The 22,632-nt window shown below is 41.6% G+C and overlaps 1 gene segment (V, D, J or C); it reads left to right on the top strand.

The window, feature by feature from the left end:
- Nucleotides 1-4,056: 4,056 nt before the first annotated feature.
- LOC133068087 (immunoglobulin heavy variable 4-59-like) lies at nucleotides 4,057-22,100 on the top strand. The segment is given in 3 exon segments: nucleotides 4,057-4,147; nucleotides 4,230-4,537; nucleotides 22,029-22,100. Coding segments are annotated over 3 exon segments (426 nt in total).
- Nucleotides 22,101-22,632: the final 532 nt, after the last annotated feature.

The raw sequence follows: 22,632 nt of genomic DNA, 5'->3' as shown, positions 1-22,632 counted from the left end.
AGACATAACTGAGCACATTTATCAATGTCTTATTATTTCTTTGTATGAGCTCTTGTGCCAAAGTGTGCAACAACATTTTGACATACATAATTTTAATTATAAATATTTTCCACAGACTTCCTTGTAGTTAAATGAAATAATTCAAATTAAAAATACTGTGGTGTGAGGCCACATCATGACATATTGAACTCACACACTGAACTTACACACTGAACTCACAGACCCTTGTTCTGACACAACACATCTGTGCTCAGAAGAGGTCCTTGAAACCTAGGACCTGTTACATTTCCTTCTATGGAAACATGAAATTATATGTGTCTCCTAACTCCACCAGCTCATGGTGTCCAGGTCAGATGCGGGGCATCTCTGCAAATGCAGGCCCTGATGCCCCGTGGTGAATAGCAACAGTCTCACCTGCTCTAGGTGTTGGAAGCCACACCTTCCCTCCCCTGCCCCACAGCATCAGCTCACTTTTCAGGTCCAGACCAGAGAGTCTAGATGTGTCCTGTGATTCTTGTTCTTCCTGCTTTTGTTGAAGGTCTTATTACCTACACACAGGCAGGGGAGGTTCCTTCTGATTTAATATACTCACTCATATGATTGTAAAGATAGAAGATGTCTGAGGAAGCCTTAGAAATAGGTGAGAAAAGAAGGCAAGTGAAAGGCCAAGGAGAAAAGAAATGATATACCCATCTGATAGTAGAATTTCAAAGAAGAGGAAGGAGAGATAAGAAAGACTTCTTAAGTGAACAATGCAAAGGAATAGAGAAAAACAACAGAATGGGAAAGACTAGAGATCTCTTCAAGGAAATTAGAGATACCAAGGGAACATTTCATGCTAAGATGGGCACAATAAAGGACAGAAATGGTATGGACCTAACAGAAGCAAAAGATATTAAGAAGAGCTGGCAATAATACACAGAAGAACTATACAAAGAAGATCTTCATGGTACTGATAACCAGGATGGTGTGATCACTCAACTAATGTCAGATATCCTGGATTGTGAAGTCTACTGGGCCTTAGGACACATGACTATGAACAAAGCTAGTGGAGGTGATGGTATTCCAACTGAGCTATTTCAAATCCTAAAAGGTGATGCTGTGAAAGTGCTGCACTCAATATGCCAGCAAATTTGGAAAATTCAGCAGTGGCCACAGGACTGGAAAAGGTCAGTTTTCATTCCAATCCCAAAGAAGGGCAATACCAAAGAATGGTCAAACCACTGGACAACTGCACGCACATCACATGCTAGCAAGGCCATGCTCAAAATCCTCCAAGCGAGACTTCAACAGCACATGAACTGAGAACTTCTAGATGTACAAGCTGGATTTAGAAAAGGTAACGGAACCAGAGATCAGATTGCCAATAGCATTTGGATCATACAAAGAGCAAAAGCATTAATATATATATATATATATATATATATATATATATACTAATGCTTCATGACTATGCTAAAGCCTTTGACTGTGTGGATCACAACAATGCATGGAAAATTATTAAAGAAATGGCAACACCAAACCACGTTACCTGTCTCCTGAGAAAACTGTATACAGGTCAAGAAGCAATAGTGAGAACAGATCACGGAAGAAGAGACTGGATCAAGAATAGGAAAGGAGTGAATCAAGGCTCTCTATTGTCACTGTGTTTATTTAACTTACATGCCTTGTACATCACACAAATGCCGAGCTGTAGGAATCACAAGCTGAAATCAAGATTTCCAGCAGAAATATCAATAACCTCAGATATGCAGATGACACCACTCTTATGGCAGAAGCCAAAGATGAACTAAAGAGCCTCTTGATAAAGGTGAAAGAGGAGAGTGAAAAGGCTGGCTTAAAGTTCAGCCTTCAAATTACTAAGATCATGGCATCCGGACCCACCATTTTGTGACATATAGAGGGAAACAATGGAATCAGTGAAATATTTTATTTTCTTGGGGTCCAGAATCACTGTGGATGATGACTGAAATCATGAGACTAAAAGACACTTACTGCTGGGAGAAAAGCTCTAACAATCCTAGACAGTGTATTAAAAAGCACAGACATTACTTTTTCAACAAAGGTCCATATAGTCAAAGCCTTGGTTTGTCCGTTAGTCATGTAAGGATGTGAGAGTTGGACCATAAAGAAGGCTGGGAGCTGAAGAACTGATGCTTTTGAACTGTGGGACTCTTGAGAATCTCTGAGACTGCAAGGAGATCAAACCAGTCCATCCTAAAGGAGATCAGTCTGAATATTCATTGGAAGGACTGATGCTGAAGCTGAAGTTCCAATACTGTGACCACTTGATGGGAAGAGCCAATTCATGGGAAAAGACGCTGATGCTGGGACAGATAGAAGGCAGGAGGAGAAGGAGATGACAGAATCAGATGGTTGGATGGCATCAGTTTGAACAAGCTCTGGGAGATGGTGAAGGGCAGGGAACTGCAGTCCGTGGGGTCACAAAGAGTCAGACATGACTGAGCGACTGAACAGCAACAACAACCAATATTATGGAAAAGACAGAAGCAATATGGTCCGTTTAGGACTCTCCTCATGAAACGGGATGGAGGATAGGGCTTTTCATAGACAGCAGTTTCCACTTCAGCCGATACACAGCTGAGATCCCTGGGCTGAGGGAGAGCTGACCTGCCCCAAAGCTGCAGTGTTGACATATCAGGAAGGAGTGGACCAGGGTCACATGGGCAGGGTGTCAGTCAGAGATGGGGACTCACACCGGTCTTTTCTGGCTCCAGGACAGATAACACCTCTGATGGCAGCACTCACCACCCCCGGATAACCCACCTAAAGTCCAGACACGTGGTGACGGCCGTCATCCCCAGTCTACATGCTCACAGCCGGGATGCAGGTGCGAGGCCACAGCCTCAGGGCCACAGGGAGACGGGGGAGCTGAGCTCTGCTCTCCAGCACTGCTGACTCAGAGGACCTCAGGCTCAGTCCAGGACACGGAGACCCTGGGCTCAGGAAAGCTGCTCTCAGTGGGGTTTTTAAGGGAACCTGCTTCCTGACGAGGGGCTTTCCTCTGACCGTGCCACCCTCACACTGCATACCATTCTCTGTGAAGGTTTACTCCCAAGAACCATGTGTGTCCTCTCACCACTGTGGTGAGGTTTATGGTCCCTGAGCTCCCATCTCACTGGCAGGGATACAGAGAGGAAGAAATAAGCACTTGGAGGAGCAGGGACTCTGTGCAGAGTGACCAGGGCACCTGCCCAGCATGTTGGAGCACTGAGGAGCTCACAGGCGCTGTCTGTCCTCAGTCTGCAGTAGCCTTGGCGTCTGCAGTGTCCACACTCAGGGTGGGGGTCCTGAGGTTCACAAGCTCCTGCAGACACTGAGTTGTGCACAGGACAATGTGGGACAGCCCACTGGGCAAGTCAGCCATGCTGGGAAGACAGGCTTCTCAGCAGAAACTTCTACTTTGTCCACAAAAATAGCTGCATGGTTAGTACTTATGAACAACTCCACCTCTAGAGCAAGTCTTGATTTTAAACAGTTTCAGATGAAGAAATGGCCTCACCACTTAAGGGAAATAATAAATCCTTTGGGAAGTATGATAAAACTTAACTTGTACTAAGTTTTATTTGAACTAAATGCAATTATTACATGCATTTTACCTCCAGTGTTTTAATATCCTGTTCATGAACATAAGCTAATGCAGAAAAAACAATAAAAAAGAGTTTCTGACAACTATGCAGACCTTGAATCTGTAGTGCATAATTGACAAGTTAAGAGATGAACCTCCATGTGATTTCTCTGTTCCCATAATCTGCACTTGATATTTGAATACATCTGTTTTCCTGACCAGCCCTTCCATATCCTTTCATTCCTGGACACAGAGGACCCCGAATATTGGGAGGGGCACTACAGCAAGGGGCTGAGTTCTCTGAGGGCACAGTCAGCACCCCCTTTCACAGGGGGAGCCCTAGAGACAGGGACCTCCATTCACTACTTTCTGCTTTTTATGCAGAGGCCCCTCCCACATGCAAAGATCCACTCAGGTCACAGGCTGGAAACAAAGCACCAGGTCACTTAAATTCAGGCTCCTCCTCAGGCTTGAAGAGATTTCCGGGAGCGGTGACTCTCATCTGCTCGAAGATGAGCCCACTGTGGACCTTCCTCTTCGTGCTGTCAGCTCCCAGCGGTGAGTGTCTCTGGCTCAGACATGGGCACGTGGGGAAGCTGCCTCTGAGCCCGTGAGTCACCGTGCTTCTCTCTGTCCACAGGGGTCCTGTCCCAGGTGCAGCTGCAGGAGTCGGGACCCAGCCTGGTGAAGCCCTCACAGACCCTCTCCCTCACCTGCGCTGTCTCTGGATTCTCACTAACCAGCTATGCTGTACACTGGGTCCGCCAGGCTTCAGGGAAGGCGCTGGAGTGGGTTGGTGGAATAAGTCGTAGTGGAAACACATGGTATAAACCAGCCCTGAAATCCCGACTCAGCATCACCAGGGACACCTCCAAGAGCCAAGTCTCTCTCTCACTGAGCACCGTGACACCTGAGGACACGGCCGTGTATTACTGTGCAAAGGACACAGTGAGGGGAAGTCAGAGAGAGCCCAGACAGAAACCTCCCTGCATGGGCGCCCAGGACCATCAGGGGGCGCTCAGGGCCACCACGTTCAGGACTGAGCCCAGGAGCAGGTGCCCTGGGGGTGCTGGGAGGGAGTCTTTCTTAAAATCTGGTTTTCTCTTCCCGGCCAGAGATTCCCTGGAAAACCTCTTTTGTGTCCTCAATATGTCATTATTGTGGTTTATATTGCTTTCATAAAACTATGCATGGTTTTTATTTTGCTTTTAAGCATAGTTGTGTGTGTCTGTATATATATATATATATATATATATATATATATATATATGTCTGTGTGGATCACATAGCAACACACACATTTAATCCTATACTCAGGAATTGTGTGTTTTCTCTGTTTTATTTTTCTTCTTGTCAAGGAGGCTCAATACAACTCTGAGTCTCACCATTATTTTTTTAATTAATTTTTTAAATTAAGGATATTTGCTTTACAGACTTTTGTTGTTTTCTGTCAAACCTCAACATGAATCATCCATAGGTATACATATATCCCATCCCTTTTCAACCTCCTTCCCATCTCCCTCCCCCAACCAACCCTCTAAGTTGATACAGAGCCCATATTTGAGTTTCCTCAGTCATACAGCAAATTCCTATTGGCTATGTATTTTACATATGGTAATGTAAGTTTCCATATAATTCTTTCCATACATCTCACCCTCTCCTTCCCTCTCCCCATGTCCATAAGTATTCTCAATGTCTGTTTCTCCATTTCTGCCCTGTAAATAAACTATTCAGTACCATTTTTCTAGATTCTTTATATATGCATTAGACTATATTTATCTTTCTCTTTCTGACTTACTTCACTCTGCATAATAGGTTTTAGGTTCATTCACTTCATCAGAACTGACTCAAATGCATTTCTTTTTATGACTGAGTAATATTCCATTGTGTATATGTACCACAACTTCTTTTTCCACTCATCTGTCTATTGACATCTAGGTTGCTTCCATGTTCTAGCTATTGCAAATAGGGCTGCAATGAACAATTGGATACACACGTCTTTTTCAATTTTGGTTTCCTCAGGGTATATGCCTATGAGTAGGATTACTGGGTCATATGGTGGTTTTATTCCTAGTTTTTTTTAAGGAATCCCCATACCATTTTCCATAGTGGCTGTATCAATTTACATTCCCACCAACAGCGCAAAAGCAATCCCTTTCCTTCATGCACCCTCCAGAATTTATTGTTTGTAGACTTTTTCATGATAGCTATTCTGACTGGTGTGAGGTGAGATCTCATTGTAGATTTGATTTGCATTTCTCTAATAATAAATCACTTCATGGGAAATAGATGGGGAGACAGTGGAAATAGTGGAAACAGTGTCAGACTTTATTTTTGGGGGCTCCAAAATCACTACAGATGGTGACTGCAGCCATGTAATTAAAAGACACTTATTCCTTGGAAGGAAAGTTATGACCAACCTAGATAGCATATTAAAAAGCAGAGACATTACTTTGCCAACAAAGACCCGTCTGCTCAAGGCTATGGTTTTTCCAGTGGTCATGTATGGATGTGAGAGTTGGACTGTGAGGAAAGCTGAGCACCGAAAAATTGATGCTTTTGAACTATGGAGTTGGAGAAGACTCTTGAGAGTCCCTTGGACTGCAAGAAGATCCAACCAGTCCATCCTAAAGGAGATCAGTCCTGGGTGTTCATTGGAAGGACTGATGCTGAAGCTGAAACTCCAATACTTCAGCCACCTCATGTGAAGAGTACTCATTGGAAAATACCCTGATGCTGGGAGGGTTTGGGGGCAGGAGGAGAAGGGGACGACAGAGGATGAGATGGCTGAATGGCATCACTGACTCGATGGGCATGAGTTTGAGTGAACTCCAGGAGTTGGTGATGGACAGAGAGGCCTGGTGTGCTGCAATTCATGGAGTCACAAAGAGTCGTACACAACTGAGCCACTGAACTGAACTGAACTGAATAATGAGCGATGTTATGCATCTTTTCATGTGTTTGTTAGCCATCTGTATGTCTTCTTTGGAGAAATGTCTATTTAGCTCTTTGTCCCACTTTTTGATTAGGTTTTTTATTTCTCTGGCATTGAGTTATGTGTGCTGCTTGTATATTTTGAAAATTAATGCTTTGTCAGTTGTTGCTTTCACTATTATTTTCTCCTCTTTTGAGGGTTGTCTTTTCACCTTGCTTATAGTTTCCTTTGCTATGCAAAAGCTTTTAAGCTTAATCAGATCATATGTGTTTATTTTTGTTTTTATTTCTGTTACTCTAGTAGGTGGGTCATAGAGGGTCTTGTTTTGATTTGTGCCATCAAGTATTCTGCCTATATTTCCCTCTAATAGTTTTATAGTTTCTGGTCTTAAATTTAGTTCTTTACTATATTTTTAGTTTATCTTTGTTTATGGTGTTAGGAAGTTTTCTAATTTTATTCTTTTGCATGTAGCTGTCCAGTTTCCCCAGCACCATTTATTGAAGAGGCTGTCTTTGCCCCACTGTATATTCTTGTCTCCTTTGGAAAAAATAACATACCCATAGGTGCATGGCTTTATTTCTAGACTTTCTATCTTGTTCCATTTGTCTATATTTCTGTTTTTGTGCCAGTACCATACTGTCTTGGTGACTGTAGCTTTGTAGTATATTCAGAAGTCAGGAAGGTTGATTCCTCCAGCTCCATTTTTCTTTCTCTGCTTTAGCTATTCAGGTTCTTTTGTGTTTCCATATTAATTGTGAAAAATTTTGTCTTAATTCAGTGGAAAATTCCCTTGGTAATTTGATATGAACCACATAGAATCTGTAGGTTGCATTTGGTAGTATATTCATTTTCACCATATTGATCATTGCTACAGAGGAACATGGAATATCTCTACATCTGTTTACATCGTCTTTGATTTATTTCATCAATGTCTTATAAGTTTCTCTGTACAGTTCTTTTGTCTCCTTAGGTAAGTTTATTCCTAGATATTTAATTCTTTTTTGTTGCAATGGTGAATGGGATTGAGTCTTTAATTTCTCTTTCTAATTTTTAATTGTTAGTGTATAGAAATGCAAGTGATTTCTGTGTATTGATTTTGTATCCTGAAACTATGCTAAATTCACTAATTAGCTCTAGTAATTTTCTGGTAATATCTTTAGGGTTTCCTATGTAAGGTATCATATCATTTATAAATAGTGAGAGCTTTACTTCTTCTTTTCCCATCTGGATATTTTTTATTATTTTTCTTCTCTGATTGCTGTAGCTAGAACTTGCAGAACTATGTTGAATGATAGTGGTGAAAGTGGACATGCTTGTCTTGTTCCTGATCTTAGGGGGAGCGCTTTCAGTTTGTCACCACTGAGAATAATGTTTGCTGTAGGCTTATCATATATGGCCTTTCCTATGTTGAAGTAGGTTCCTTCTATTCCCATTTTTGGATAATTTTAATTATAAATGGGTGCTGAATTTTGTCAAAGGCTTTTTCTGCATCTATTGAGATTATCATATTTTTTTTCATTCACTTTGTTAATATGGTGTATCATATTGATTGATCTGTGTATATTGAAGAATCCTTGCATTCTTTTAATAAACCCAACTTGATCATGGTGTATGAGCTTTTTGATGTGTTGCTGAATTCTGTTTGCTAAAATTTTGTTGAGGATTTTTTCATCTATGTTCACAAGTGATATTGGCCTGTAGTTTTCCTTTTTGTGTTGTCTTGGCCTGATTTTGGTATCAGGGTGATGGTGGCCTCATAGAATGAGTTTAGAATGTTCCTTGATCTTCAATTTTTTGAAAGAGTTTTAGAAGGATAGGCATTAGCTCTTCTCTAAATGTTTAATAAAAGTCTCCTATGAAGCCATCTGGTCCTGGGCTTTTTTTGAGGGAGGGGGGGATTTTCAATCACAGATTCAATTTCAGTGCTTGTAATTGAGTTGTTCATGATTTATATTTCTTTCTGGTTCAGTCTTGGAAGATTGAACATTCCAAAGAATCTGTCCATTTCTCCCAGATTATCCATTTTATTACCATATAGTTGTTCAAAATGGAGAAGGAAATGGCAACCCACTCCAGTATTCTTGCCTGGAAAATCCCAGGGACAGAGGAGCCTGGTGGGCTGCCATCTATGGGATCGCACAGAGTTGGACACGACTGAAGTGACTTACCAATAGCAGCAGCAGCAGTTGTTCATAATTGTCTCTTATAATCCTTTGTATTTCTGCATTGTTTGTTGGAATCTCTCCTTTTTCATTTATAATTTTGTTGATTTGATTCTTCTCTCTTTTTCTCTTGATGAGTCTGTCTAAAGGCTTGTCAATTTTGTTTTTCATCTCAAAGAACCAGCTTTTAGTTTTATGCTGTGTGGGGCCACCCAAGACAGATAGGTCATGGTGGAGAGGTCTGACAGAATGTGGTCCAATGGAGAAGGAAATGGCAAACCACTTCAGTATTCTTCCCTTGAGAACCCCATGAACAGTATGAAAAGGCAAAAAGATAGGACACTGAAAGAGGAACTCCCCAGGTCGGTAGGTGCCCAGTATTCTACTGGAGATCAGTGGAGAAATAAATCCAGAAATAATGAAGGGATGGAGCCAAGGCAAAAACAATACCCAGTTGTGGATGTGACTGGAGATAGAAGCAAGGTCCAATGCTGTAAAGAGCAATATTTCATAGGAACCTGGAATGCTAGGTCCATGAATCAAGGCAAATTTGAAGTGGTCAAACAGAAGATGGCAAAAGTGAATGTCAACATTCTAGGAATCAGCAAACTAAGATGGACTGGAATGGGTGAATTTAACTCAGATGACCATTTTATCTACTACCATAGGCAGGAATTCCTTAGAAGAAATGGAGTATCCATCATGGTCAACAAAAGAGTCCAAAATGCAGTACTTGGATGCAATCTCAAAAACAAAAGAATGGTCTCTGTTCATTTCAAAGGCAAACCATTCAATATCACAGTAATCCAAGCCTATGCCACAACCAGTAATACTGAAGAAGCTGAAGTTGAATGGTTCTATGAAAACCTACAAGACCTTTTAGAACTACACCCAAAAAAGATGTCCTTTTCATTATAGGGGACTGGAATGCAAATGTAGGAAGTCAGGAAACACCTGGAGTAACAGGCAAATTTGGCCTTGGAGTACAGAATGAAGCAGGGCAAAGGCTAATAGAGTTTTGCCAAGAGAACGCACTGGTCATAGCAAACACCCTCTTCCAACAACACAAGAGAAGACTCTACACATGGACATCACCAGATAGTCAACACTGAAATCAGATTGATTAGATTCTTTGCAGCCAAAGATGGAGAAGCTGTATACAGTCAGCAAAAACAAGACTGGAAACTGACTGTGGCTCAGATCATGAACTCGTTATTGCCAAATTCACACTTAAATTGAAGAAAGTAGGGAAAACCACTAGACCACTCAGGTATGACTTAAATCAAATCCCTTATGATTATACAGTGGAAGTGAGAAATAGATTTAAGGGACTAGATCTGATAGAAATTGTGCCTGATGAACTATGGACAGAGGTTTGTGACATTGTACAGGAGACAGGGATTAAGACCATCCTCATGGGAAAAAATACAAAAAAGCAAAATGTCTGTCTGAGGAGGCCTAACAAATAGCTGTAAAAATAAGAGAAGCGAAAAGCAACGGAGAAAAGGAAAGATATGCCCATTTGAATGCAGAGTTCCAAAGAACAGCCAGGAGAGATAAAAAAGCCTTCCTCAGTGAACAATGCAAAGAAATAGAGGAAAACAACAGAATGGGAAAGACTAGAGATCACTTCAAGAAAATTAGAGATATCAAGGGAATATTTCATGCAAAGATGGGCTTGATAAAGGAAGAAATGGTATGGACCTAACAGAAGCAGAAGATATTAAGAAGAGGTGGTAAGAATACACAGAAGAACTGTACAAAAAAAGATCCTCATGACCCAGATAATCACCATGGTGTGATCACTCACCAAGAGCCAGACATCCTGGAATGTGAAGTCAAGTGGGCCTTAAACAGCATCACTACGAACAAGCTAGTGGAGGTGATGGAATTCCAGTTGAGCTATTTCAAATCCTGAATGATGATGGTGTGAAAGTGCTGCACTCAATATGCCAGCAAATTTGGAAAACTCAGCAGTGGCCACAGGACTGGAAAAGGTCAGTTTTCATTCCAATCCCAAAGAAAGGCAATGCCCAAGAATGCTTGAACTACTGCACAATTGCACTCATCTCACACGCTAGTAAAGTAATGCTCAAAATTCTCCAAGCCAGGCTTCAGCAATATGTGAACTGTGAACTTCCAGATCTTCAAGTTGGTTTTAGAAAAAGCAGAGGAACCAGAGATCAAATTGCCAACATCCACTGGATCATCGAAAAAGCAAGAGTTCCAGAAAAACATCTATTTCTGCTTTATTGACTATGCCAAAGCCTTTGACTGTGTGGATCACAATAAACTGTGGAAAATTCTTAAAGAGATGGGAATACCAGACCACCTGACCTGCCTCTTGAGAAACCTGTATGCAGATCAACAAGCAACCGTTAAAACTGGACATGGAACAACAGACTGGTTCCAAGTAGGAAAAGGAGTAGGTCAAGGCTGTATATTGTCACTCTGCTTATTTAACTTATATGCAGAGTACATCATGAGAAACCCTGGGCTGGATGAAGCACCAGCTGGAATCAAGATTGCCGGGAGAAATATCAATAACCTCAGATATGCGGATGACACCACCCTTATGGTAGAAAGTGAAGAGGAACTAAAAAGCCTCTTGACGAAAGTGAAGGAGGAGAGTGAAAAAGCTGGTAAAAGCTCAACTTTCAGAAAACTAAGATCATCGCATCTGGTCCCATCACTTCATGGGAAATAGATGGGGAAACAGTGGAAACAGTGTCAGACTTTATTTTGGGGGGCTCCAAAATCACTGCAGATGGTGATTGCAGACATGAAATAAAAAGATGCTTACTCCTTGGAAGGAAAGTTATGACCAACCTAGACAGCATATTTAAAAGCAGAGGCATTACTGTGCCAACAAAGGTCTGTCTAGTCAAGGCTATGGTTTTTCCAGTAGTCATGTATGGATGTGAGAGTTGAATGATGAAGAAAGCTGAGCATTGAAGGATTGATGCTTTTGAACTGTGGTGTTGGAGAAGACTCTTGAGAGTCCTTTGGACTGCAAGAAGATCCAACCAGTCCATCCTAAAGGAGATCAGTCCTGGGTGTTAATTGGAAGGACTGATGTTGAAGCTGAAACTCCAATACTTTGGCCACCTCATGTGAAGAGTTGACTCGTTGGAAAAGACCCTGATGCTGGGAAGGATTGGGGGCAGGAGGGGAAGGGGATGACAGAGGATGAGATGGCTGGATGGCATTAACGACTCGATGGACATGGGTTTGGGTAGACTCTGGGAATTGGTGATGGACAGAGAGGTCTGGCGTGCTGCGATTCATGGGCTCACAAAGAGTTGGACATGACTGAGCAACTAAATGGAACTGAACTGAATCTTTACTATTTTGTTTCTTTCATTTCTTTGTCATTTGTTTCTGCTCTGATGTTTATTATTTCTTTCCTTCTGCTCATTTTGGAGTTTTTCTGTTCTTCTTCTTCCATTTGTTTTGGGTGCAAAGTTTGGGTGTCTATTCGATGTCTTTCTTGTTTCTTGAGGTAGTATTACTCTAAACTTCCCTCTTAGAAGTGCTTTTCCTGCATCCCATAGGTTTTGAGTTGTCATGTTTTCACTGTCATTTGTTTCTAGGATTTCCGTTTTGACTTCATCAGTAACATGTTGGTTATTTAGAAACGTGTTGTTTAATTTCCATGTTTTTGTGTTTCTTAGTTTTTTTCTTGTAATTGATATCTAGTCTCAGAGCACTGTGGTTAGAAAAGATATTTGTTGCAATTTCAATTTTCTTTCTTAAATTAATTTATTTGTTTTAGTTGGAGACTAATTACTTTATAATATTGTAGTGGTTTTTTTGTCATACACAGACATGGGTGTACACATTTTCTTAAACTTACTGAGGTTTGATTTGTGACCCAAGATGTGGTCTATCCTGGAGAATGTTCCATGTGCACTTGAAAGGAAAGTGTATTCTTGTGCATTTGAATGGAACACCCTGAAGATGTCAGTGAGATCCATCTCATCTAATGTATCATTTAAGACTTGTGTTTCCTTATTAATTTTCTGTTTTGATGATCTGTCCATTGATGTGAGTGGGGTGTTAAAATCTCCTACTATTATTGTGTGCCTGTCAATTTCTCCTTTTATGTATGTTAGTATTTGTCTTACATAGTGAAGTGCTCCTATGGTGGGTGCATAGATATTTATAGTTGTTATGTCTTCCTCTTGGATAGATGTGTTGATCATTACATAGTGTCCTTCTTTATCACTTGTAATCTTCTATATTTTAAGGTCTATTTTGTCTGATATGAGGATTGCTACTCCAGCTTCCTTTGCTTTCCATTTGCATGGAATATATTTTTCCATCCTCTCACTTTCAGTCTATATGTGCCTTTAGATCTGAAGTGGGATTCTTGTAGACAGCATATATGTGGGTCTTATTTTTGTATCCATTCAACCAGACTGTATCTTTTGGTTGGGGCATTTAATCCATTTACATTTAAAGTCATTATTGATATATATGCTTCTATGGCCATTTTCTTAATTGTTTGGGGTTGATTTTGTAGATCCTTTTTCTTCCTTGTATTTCTTGACTATATCAGTCCCTTTAACATTTGTTGTAAAGCTGGTTTGGTGGTACTGAATTTTCTTAACTTTTGCTGATCAGGAAAGCTTTTTATTTCTCCATCATTTTTGAATGAGATCCTTGCTGAGAACAGTAATCTTGGTTGTAGATTTTTCCCTTTCAGTACTTTAAATATATCCTGCTATTCCCTTCTGGCCTGCAGAGTTTCTGTTGAAAGATCAGCTGTTAAGCATATTTGGTTTCCCTTGTATCTTAATTGTTGCTTCTCCCTTGCTGCTTTTAATATTCTTTCTCTGTGTTTAGTCTTTGCTACTTTGATTAATATGTGTCTTGGCATGTTTCTCCTTGGGTTCATCTTCTATGGGACTCTTTGTGCCTCTTGGATTTGATTGACTATTTCCTTTTCCATGTTGGGGAAATTTTCAGCTCTAATCTCGTCAAAAATTTTCTCATACTTTTTTTTTCCTCTTCTTCTTCGGGAACCCCTATAATTCAAATGTTGGCGCATTTGATATTGTTCCAGAAGTCTCTGATACCATCCTCAGTTCTTTTCATTCTTTTTACTTTATTCTGCTCTTCAGAAGTTAATTCCACCATTTTACCTTCCAGCTTAGTGATTCATTCTTCTGCTTCAGGTATTCTGCTATTGATTCCTTTTAGAGTACTTTTAATTTCAGTAATTATGTTGCTTGTGTGTTTATTCTTTAATTCCTCTAGGTCATTGTTAACTGATTCTTGCATTTTCTCCGTTTTGTTTTCAATGTTTTTGATCATCTTTACTATCATTATTCTGAATTCCTTTTCAGGTAGTTTGCCTATTTCCTCTTCATTTATTCGGACTTCTGTGTTTCTAATTTGTTCCTTCATCTGTGTAGTATTTCTCTGACTTTGCATTAATTTTTTTAACTTATTGTTTTTGAGGTCTCCTTTTCCCAGGCTTCAAGGTTGAATTCTTCCTTCCCTTTGATTTCTGTCCTCCTAAGGATGGTCCAGTGGTTTGTGTGAGCTTCATATAGGGTGATATATGTGCTGAGTTTTTGTTTGTTTGTTTGCTTTTCCTCTGATGGGCAAAGCTGAGTGAGGTGGAAGAAGAAATGAAAAGAATGGAAGAAGAAAGAGAAAAGGAACAAAAAAAAAGAAAAACTCCACAGAAATGCAAAAGCCCAACTTAGAGGCAGAGATTTATAACAGCAATAAAAAGTGGGGCTGAACATACACAGATACATATACACCCATAAGCAAAATCAAAACAGTGCAACAAAAATAAAGTGCAATATATTGACCCAGTGAACAAAGGAAACAAAGAATTATTTCTACCAGAACAAAACTATCTAAAGTACAAACAGGAAAACAAAATTAAGCAAAGTGCCAAGTGGGGAGTAAAGCAATGCAAGTAAAACCAACAAATATTTTGAGAGGAAAGAAAAGATATGTAAAGTTAAATCAGTTCAGTTCAGTTCAGTCGATCAGTCGTGTCCAACTCTATGTGACCCCATGGACTGCAGCACGCCAGGCCTCCCAGTCCATCACCAACTCCTGGAGTTTACTTAAACTCATGCCCATTGAGTCAGTGATGCCATCAAACAATCTCATCCTCTGTTGACCCCTTCTCCTCCCTCCTTCAATCTTTCCCAGCATCAGGGTCTTTTCAAATGAGTCAGCTCTTTGCATCAGATGGCCAAAGTATTGGAGTTTCAGATTCAACATCAGTCCTTCCAATAAATATTCAGGATTGATTTGCTTTAGGATGGACTGGTTGGATCTCCTTTCAGTCCAAGTGACCCTCAAGAGTCTTCTCCAACACCACAGTTCGAAAGCATCAGTTCTTTGGTGCTCAGCATTCTTTATAGCCCAACTCTCACATCCATACATGACTCCTGGGAAAACCACAGCCTTGACATTACTTTGGCAACAAAGTAATGTCTCTGTTTTTTAATATGCTGTCTAGGTTGGTCATGACTTTTCTTCTAAGAAGTAAGTGTCTTTTAATTTCATGGCTGCAGTCAGCATCTGCAGTGATTTCAGAGCCCCAAAAAATAAAGTTTGCCACTGTTTCCACTGTTTCTCCATCTATTTGCTATGAAATAATAGGACTGGATGCCATGATCTTTGTTTTCTGAATGTTGAGTTTTAAGCCAACTTTTTCAGTCTCCTCTTTCACTTTCATCAAGAGACTCTTTACTTCTTCACTTTCTGCCATAAGGATGGTGTCATCTGCATATCTGAGGTTATTGATATTTCTCCCAGCAATCTTGATTCTTGCTTGTGCTTCATCCAGCCCAGTGTTTCTCATGACGCAGTCTTCATATAAGTTAAATAAGCAGGGTGACAATATACAGCCTTGACGTTCTCCTTTTCCTATTTGGAACCAGTCTGTTCCATGTCCAGGTCTAACTGTTGCTTCTTGACCTGTATACAGTTTTCTCAGGAGGCAGGTCAGATGGTCTGGTATTCCCATCTCTTTAAGAATTTTCCACAGTTTATTGTGATCCACACAGTCAAAGGCTTTGGCATAGTCAATAAAGCAGAAATAGATGTTTTTTTCTGGAACTCTCTTGCTTTTTCGATGATCCAGTGAATGCTGGCAATTTGATCTCTGGTTCCTCTGCCTTTTCTGAAACAAGCTTGAACATCTGGAAGTTCACTGTTTATGTGTTGTTGAAGTCTGGCTTGTAGAATTTTGAGCATTACTTTACTAGTGTGTGAGATGAGTGCAAAAGTGGTGTAGTTTGAGCATTCTTTGACATTGCCTTTCTTTGGGATTGGAAGGAAAACTGACCTTTTCCAGTCCCATGGCCACTGCTGAGTTTTCCAAATTTGCTGGCATAATGAGTGCAGCAAAGTTAAATAGAGGTAAATAAAGAAGATTTATATACATTAAAGATGAACTGCAAGGGGAAAAGAATAGTAGGTAAAGCAAACAAAGGAATAAGTGTAGAAAAATAATAATAGGTTTCAAAATTAAATTTATAAAAGAGAGAGAGAAACTCCCCAGAACTGCATGAGCCCAACATAGAGGCTGAGGTTTATAACAACAATAAAAAGTGTGACTGAGAAAAAAAAAAGCTCAAAAGCTTACTTAAATTTCACAGCACCAATATAATTAACAACTACAACAGAGGGGGAAATAAAAGGAAAAGAAAAAAGAAAAATAAAAAACCCAAAGGAATCTACAGAACAAATCAAAACATAAGAATAATAAATGTTTTTCTTAAGTCACTGCTGTCAGAGTCCTTTCACTCGATGGGTGTCACAGTCCGCCTCACCTCCCTAGGATGCCCTCCAACACTGTGATGATCTCTGGATCTGCTGTGGAGGCAGCTCAGATCCTAATCTGGTCCTACTCCTCTTTGTTCTTGCCGCCAATGTCCACAGCTATCAGAACTAGTGCATTTTCTTTTGTGGGAGTGCTCAGTGACCTTTATATATCCTATAAACACGGAGTCTGCCTAGTTGACTGTGTGGATTTAATCTGCAGCTTGTACAGCTGGTGGGAAGTTTTTGGGTCCTCTTCCTTAGTCACACTGCCCCTGGGTTTCAATTGTTGCTTTATTTCCACCTCTGCATGTGGGTTACCAACTGGGGTTTGCTCCCGAGGCTGCCCTGGAGGACTTGGGTTTGCCCCTGTGAAGGCCAGGTATGGAGGTGGTACAAGAGAGTCTGCTTGGATTGCAGGAGTTCTGGAAGCACCAGGTACTCAGGGGAGTTGGTGGCTAGGGCTAGGGCAGAATGAAATATAGTGCTCTAGAAGGGTGTGCCAAACAATATTGGCCAAAACATTCCAGTATTCTTGCCTGGAAAAATCCTCTCCCTGACAGAGCAGCCTGGCAGGCCACAGTCTACGGGGTCGCAAAGAGTTGGACACTACTGAAGCAACCCTGCACGCATAGACGTAAGACTTTTTTTGCTTGTGGCAGCTCTGCCCCAGTGAGTGTTGAGCATGAAGGTGGCACAGCTACTTGGCTTGTGGGGACCCTGGCAGTGCCAAGTGTGCAGGGACATGGACTGTCTCCACCACAGGAGTTATGGCCCTATCAGAGTCTTATTTTGAATCTCTTGTACTAGTAACAAGAAGGCCTCTTTGGCCAGCCTTTCTCTGGAGTTCCATCCGTTCAGGCACTCAGAGGGCTCCCTTGCATGGGGTCCTCTGTTTTTTGGCTTGTCAAGTACATAGAGGGGGCCCCCCATCTGGGGTCTTACTCTGTAGATCTGTGTGCCAGGCACTTAAAGGGGCACCCTGGGTGAGGCCCTACTCTGTAGTTCAGGGCATGAGGCATTTGATGGGCCACCCTGCTCTGTTGTTCAGCTGCCAATGCTGGCATACGGGGGGAGAGAGGCTATGGTGATGGCTCCACCCCCTACACATGACTCAGCAGTATCACTTTGCTTCCATGGTTACCTGGCTTTCCTCCACAGGCATTTCTCACCACGATCTCCTCCCTCACATCCCCTCTATCTGTATCTCCACCGTCAACAGCAGCCCATGCTCTGGGATTGCTCCACAAACTCCAGTTCCCATCCACTGTGTCCTTCAGGGGATCTGTGTTCCTGTCTGGAGTATGTGTGGTTGTGGCAAGGACTGTCTGATTCTCATTCCATTCAGGCTGCCACAGATCAGCTGTTTAACTTTCAGCCTTAAATGTTTCTCCTCTGACTCAGACAAGTGCTCCAATGTGGAGACCAGACTCCTGCTTAAGTTCCCCCACCCGCTTAAGGCAGGCTCAGTCCTATGAACACTCCTGTTTTCCCGCCTACTTCCTTCATCCTACTGAATTTTATGTGGGTCTATATATTCTTCTCTGCTGGTCAGGTACTCCTGTCTGCTTTCAGCAGGTGTTCTGCATGTACTTCTTTGTCAGAAGGTGTATTCCTGAGGTATGCAAGGAAAGAAATGCACTCCATATACACCTACTCCTTGACATCTTGCTCTCTCCCTATAAATTTTAATCTTTGTTGAAGTAGGGATACTTTTATACACACACACACACACACACAATACAGTAAAGACACCACTCCTACAGCAGAAAGCAAAGAACTAAAGAGCCTCTTGATGAAACTGAAAGAGGAGAGTTAAAATTTTGGCTTAAAACTCAACATTCCAAAAACTATTATCATGGCATCTGGTCCCATGACTTCATGGCAAATAGATGGGGAAACAATGAAAGCAGTGACAGACTTTATTTGTTTTTGGCTCCAAAGTCACTGCAGATGGTGACTGCAGCCATGAAATTAAAATACACCTGCTCCTTGGAATGAAAGCTATGACTGACCTAGAGAGCATATTAAAAAGCAGAGACGTTACTTTCCCAACAGTTGCCCATCTTGTTAAAGCAATGGTTTTTTCCCAGTAGTCATGTATGGATGTGAGAGTTGGACCATAAAGAAACCTGAGTGCCAAAGAATCAATGCTTTTGAACTGCAGTGTTGGAGAAGACTCTTGGAGATCCAACCAGTGCATCCTAAAGGAAATCAGTCATAACTATTCATTGGAAGAACTGATGCTGAAGTTAAAACTCCAATACTTTGGCCAACTGATGGGAAGAACTGACACATTGGAAGAGACCCTGATGCTCTGAAATATTTAAGGCAGGAGGAGAAGGAGATGACAGAGGATGAGATGGTTGGATGGCATCACCGACTCGATGGACAGGAGTTTGAGCAGGCTCCAGGAGTTGTTGATGGACAGGGAAGCCTAGAGTGCTGCAGTCCACATGGTCACAAAGATTCGGACACAACTGAGAGACTGAACTGAACTTACTGACACACATAATACTCAACAGTTAAGATTTTTTTTTCTCATCATTTTTCTAAGGAACTCTATAAGACACTTGACTCTCACCATAATTTCAAAACTTTTAACTATCCTGAAAGGAAACATGACATATTAAATTATTTTTAATTTTTGTTTTGTTTTTGTACATGAGGAAGGAAGACACTCACCCTCCTTCTTACAGTCAAACTGCAGTTAGGTTCTGTAGCATGCAGTGTTGCAGACTCTAGTGTCAGAGATCCCCAGTGCTGCATATGCAAAGTTTATCATTATTCAATGATTCCATAATGCAAATTCACTTATATGCTAGATTTTATCAGCACCTTGGCATAAATACTGTCACTTTTTGTACTTATATAGATATTTAAATATGCATTCTTATATATGCATTCTCCAACTGAATGCAGAGTTCCTAAGAATACCAAGGAGAAACAAGAAAGCCTTCTTCAGAGATCAACACAGAGAAACAATAGAATGGGAAAGACTAGATATCTCTTCAAGAAAATTAGGGATACCAAGGAAACATTTCATGCAAATATTGGCACAATAAAGGACAGAAATGGTATGGACCTAACAAAAGCAGAAGATATTAAGAAGAAGTGTCAAGAATACACAAAAGAACTATACAAAAAAAGACATTAATGACCTACATAACCATGATAGTGTGATCGCTCACCAAGAACCAGACATCCTAGAGTCAGAATTCAAGTGGGACTTAGGAAGCATCATTACAAACAAAGCTAGAGGTTGTGATGGAATTCTGGTTGAGCTATTTCAAGTTTTAAAAGACATGGTTTGAAAGTGCTGCACAAAATATGCCAGCAAACTTGGAAAACTCAGAAGTGGCCACCAGACTGGAAAAGGCCAATTTTCATTCCTATGCCAAAGAAATTTCAAACTACCACTCAAATGCACTCATCTAACATACTAGTAAAGTAATGCTCAAACTTTTCCAAGCTAGGCTCAACAATAACTGAATGAAGAACTTTCGGATGTTCAAGCTGGGTTTAGAAAAGGCAGATGAGCCAGAGATTAAATTGCCAACATATGACAGATAGTAGGAAAAACAAGAGAATTCCAGAAAAACATCTACTTCTGCTTTATTGACTATGTCAAGACCTTCGACTGTGGAACATTCATAAAGTGATGGGAATACCAGACCACCTTACCTGTCTCCTCAGAAATCTGTATGCACGTCAAGAAGTAACAGAAACTGACATGGAACAACAAACTGGTTCAAAATCAAGAAAGGAGTATGTCAAAGCTGTACCTTGTCACCCTGATTAATTAATGTATATGTAGAGTAGATTGTGAGAAATGCTGGGCTGGATGAAGCACAAGCTGCAATCAAGATTTCTGGGAGAGATATCAATAGCCTCAGATATGCAGATGACATTACCCTTATGGCAGAAAGTGAAGAGCTAAAGAGCCTCTTGATGAAGGTGAAAGAGGAGAGTGAAAAAACTGGTTTAAAACTCAACATTCAAAAAATGAAGGCCACAGCAATTGATCCCATTAATTCATGGCAACTAGATGGGGAAAAAATGGAAACCGTGACAGACTTTATTGATTTGGACCCCAAAATCACTGCAGATACTGACTGCAGCCATGAAATTAAAATACACCTGCTCCTTGGAATGAAAGCTATGGCCAACATAGGCAGCATATTAAAAAGGAGAGACATTATTTTGTCAACAAATGCTCATCTAGTCAAAGCTATGGTGTTTCCAGTAGCCATGTATGGAAGGGACATTTGGACAATAGAGGAAGCTGAGTGCAGAAGAATTGATTCTTTTGAACTGTGGTGTTGGAGAAGACACTTAAGAGTCTTAAGGACTGTTAAGAGTACCTTGGACCGCAAGAGGATTGAACCAGTCAATCCTAAAGGAAATTCATCCTGAATATTCATTGAAAGGACTGATACTGAGGTTTAAACTCCAATACTATGACCACCTGATGTGAAGAACTGACTCATTGGAGAAGACCCTGATGCTAGGAAAGATTGAAGTCAGGAGGAGAAGGGGACGACAGAGGATGAGATGGTTGGATAGCATGACAACTTGATGGATGCAAGTTTGATCAAGCTCCAGGAGTTGTTGATGGGCAGGGAAGCCTGACTTGCTGTAGTCCATGGGGTCCCAAAGAGTCAGACATGACTGAGTCACTGAACAGAACTGAACTGATAGACATTAATAGTGTGGCCAGTTCTTTGAATCACTTAAAACACACACACACACACACACACACACACACACACACACACACACACACATGCCTAGTGAGGTCAATCAAGGTGGTATGATCTGACCTCAACTTTCCTGAAGTACACACTCCATGCTGAGCTTATCTGGATCATTCATAAGGGGAAACACAGAGGTCATTGGGTGAACTTGTCCATGAGGCCAACATGGAGCACACCACCATCTGTCCCTCTCCCTCCCATCAAAGTGACCATCACTGGCACAGGGTAAGGAAGCAGGAGCTATTCTGGGCTCAGCCATGAGGAACAAGACCCAAAGACTGAGAGGAAGGGGAGCTGAGCTGAGATGGGGGAGGGGCCGAAGTTGGGGGTTATGGAGGATGGAGAATCTGGGCTCAGAAAAGTGGACCTGCCCTGGGATCTGTTCCAAACACATCTGGGAGGCCCAGTGCTTTCCCACCCTATACTTTCCAACCATATAAATTCAGAAGGCTCCATGAGGCTTGTGTTAGTGTGACCACAGCATCTCTGGACTTACAGTGATTAAGCTTTTAAATTCAAATTCCTCTTCAAGCTCCAGGGTAAAATCCAACCCTGGGCTGTGGGAGCTCACCGCTCTCCCTCACACAGGGTTGAGATCTCAGGGAAGGCAGAGTGTGGTCTAGAAGAAGATGAGGCTTCTTCCAGTGCAGATGAGGTCTTCTCCTCTTCCTGGTGACAGCTCCTCAAGGTGAGGGTCTCGGGACAGATATGGGTTTGTGGGGATGGCTGTGACTGGGGTAACTGACAAAGCCTGATTCTCCTTGTCCTCAGGTGTCTTCTCTCAGGGGGAGCTGCAGATCCTGTCTAGCACTAGTGAAGCTCTAGTGGACACGTTTCTTCACCTGTGCTATTCATAGCTCTGTTTACTCCATCACCAGTGGACATGACTGCAGCTTTTTCTGTCTGGCCCCAGAGTAGGGTTGCTCTAGATGGGGAAATATACGTCATAAGGACCTTCACTTCAAACGGCCCCTCAAGAGCCGCATCTCCATATCCCGGAACACATCCAAGAAGCAGTGATCTCTGCCACTGAGCTCTGTGACCACCAAGGGAACAGCCATGTAGTACTGGGTGAGACACACAGGCGTGTGAGCCCAGACACACACCTTCCTGCAGGGAGGCAGGAGAGGCTGGTTTCAGGGCCCTCAGGGCCCTCAGGACCCCCAGGGCACCCTCAGCGTGCACCGGGTCCAGCCTCAGCACCACCTACATGTGGAGGATGAGTCTGCTCTCCTGCCACAGTCTGTGGTTTCCTTTCCATCTCTATTTTCCATGGAGCCCCCTATATTTATAACTAATTGCCAACAACTCAAATTGAGAACCTTTGCTGTAATAGGAGGACACGTTCTCACCTCACCAGGGTCACAGGTCATGAGGACACGTTCTCAC

The sequence above is a fragment of the Dama dama genome, chromosome 13 (assembly GCF_033118175.1).
Source record: "Dama dama isolate Ldn47 chromosome 13, ASM3311817v1, whole genome shotgun sequence".
NCBI classification, from domain to species: Eukaryota; Metazoa; Chordata; class Mammalia; order Artiodactyla; family Cervidae; genus Dama; species Dama dama.
Note: the sequence above shows the minus strand (reverse complement) of the source record. Positions and strands in the feature narration are given on the sequence as shown.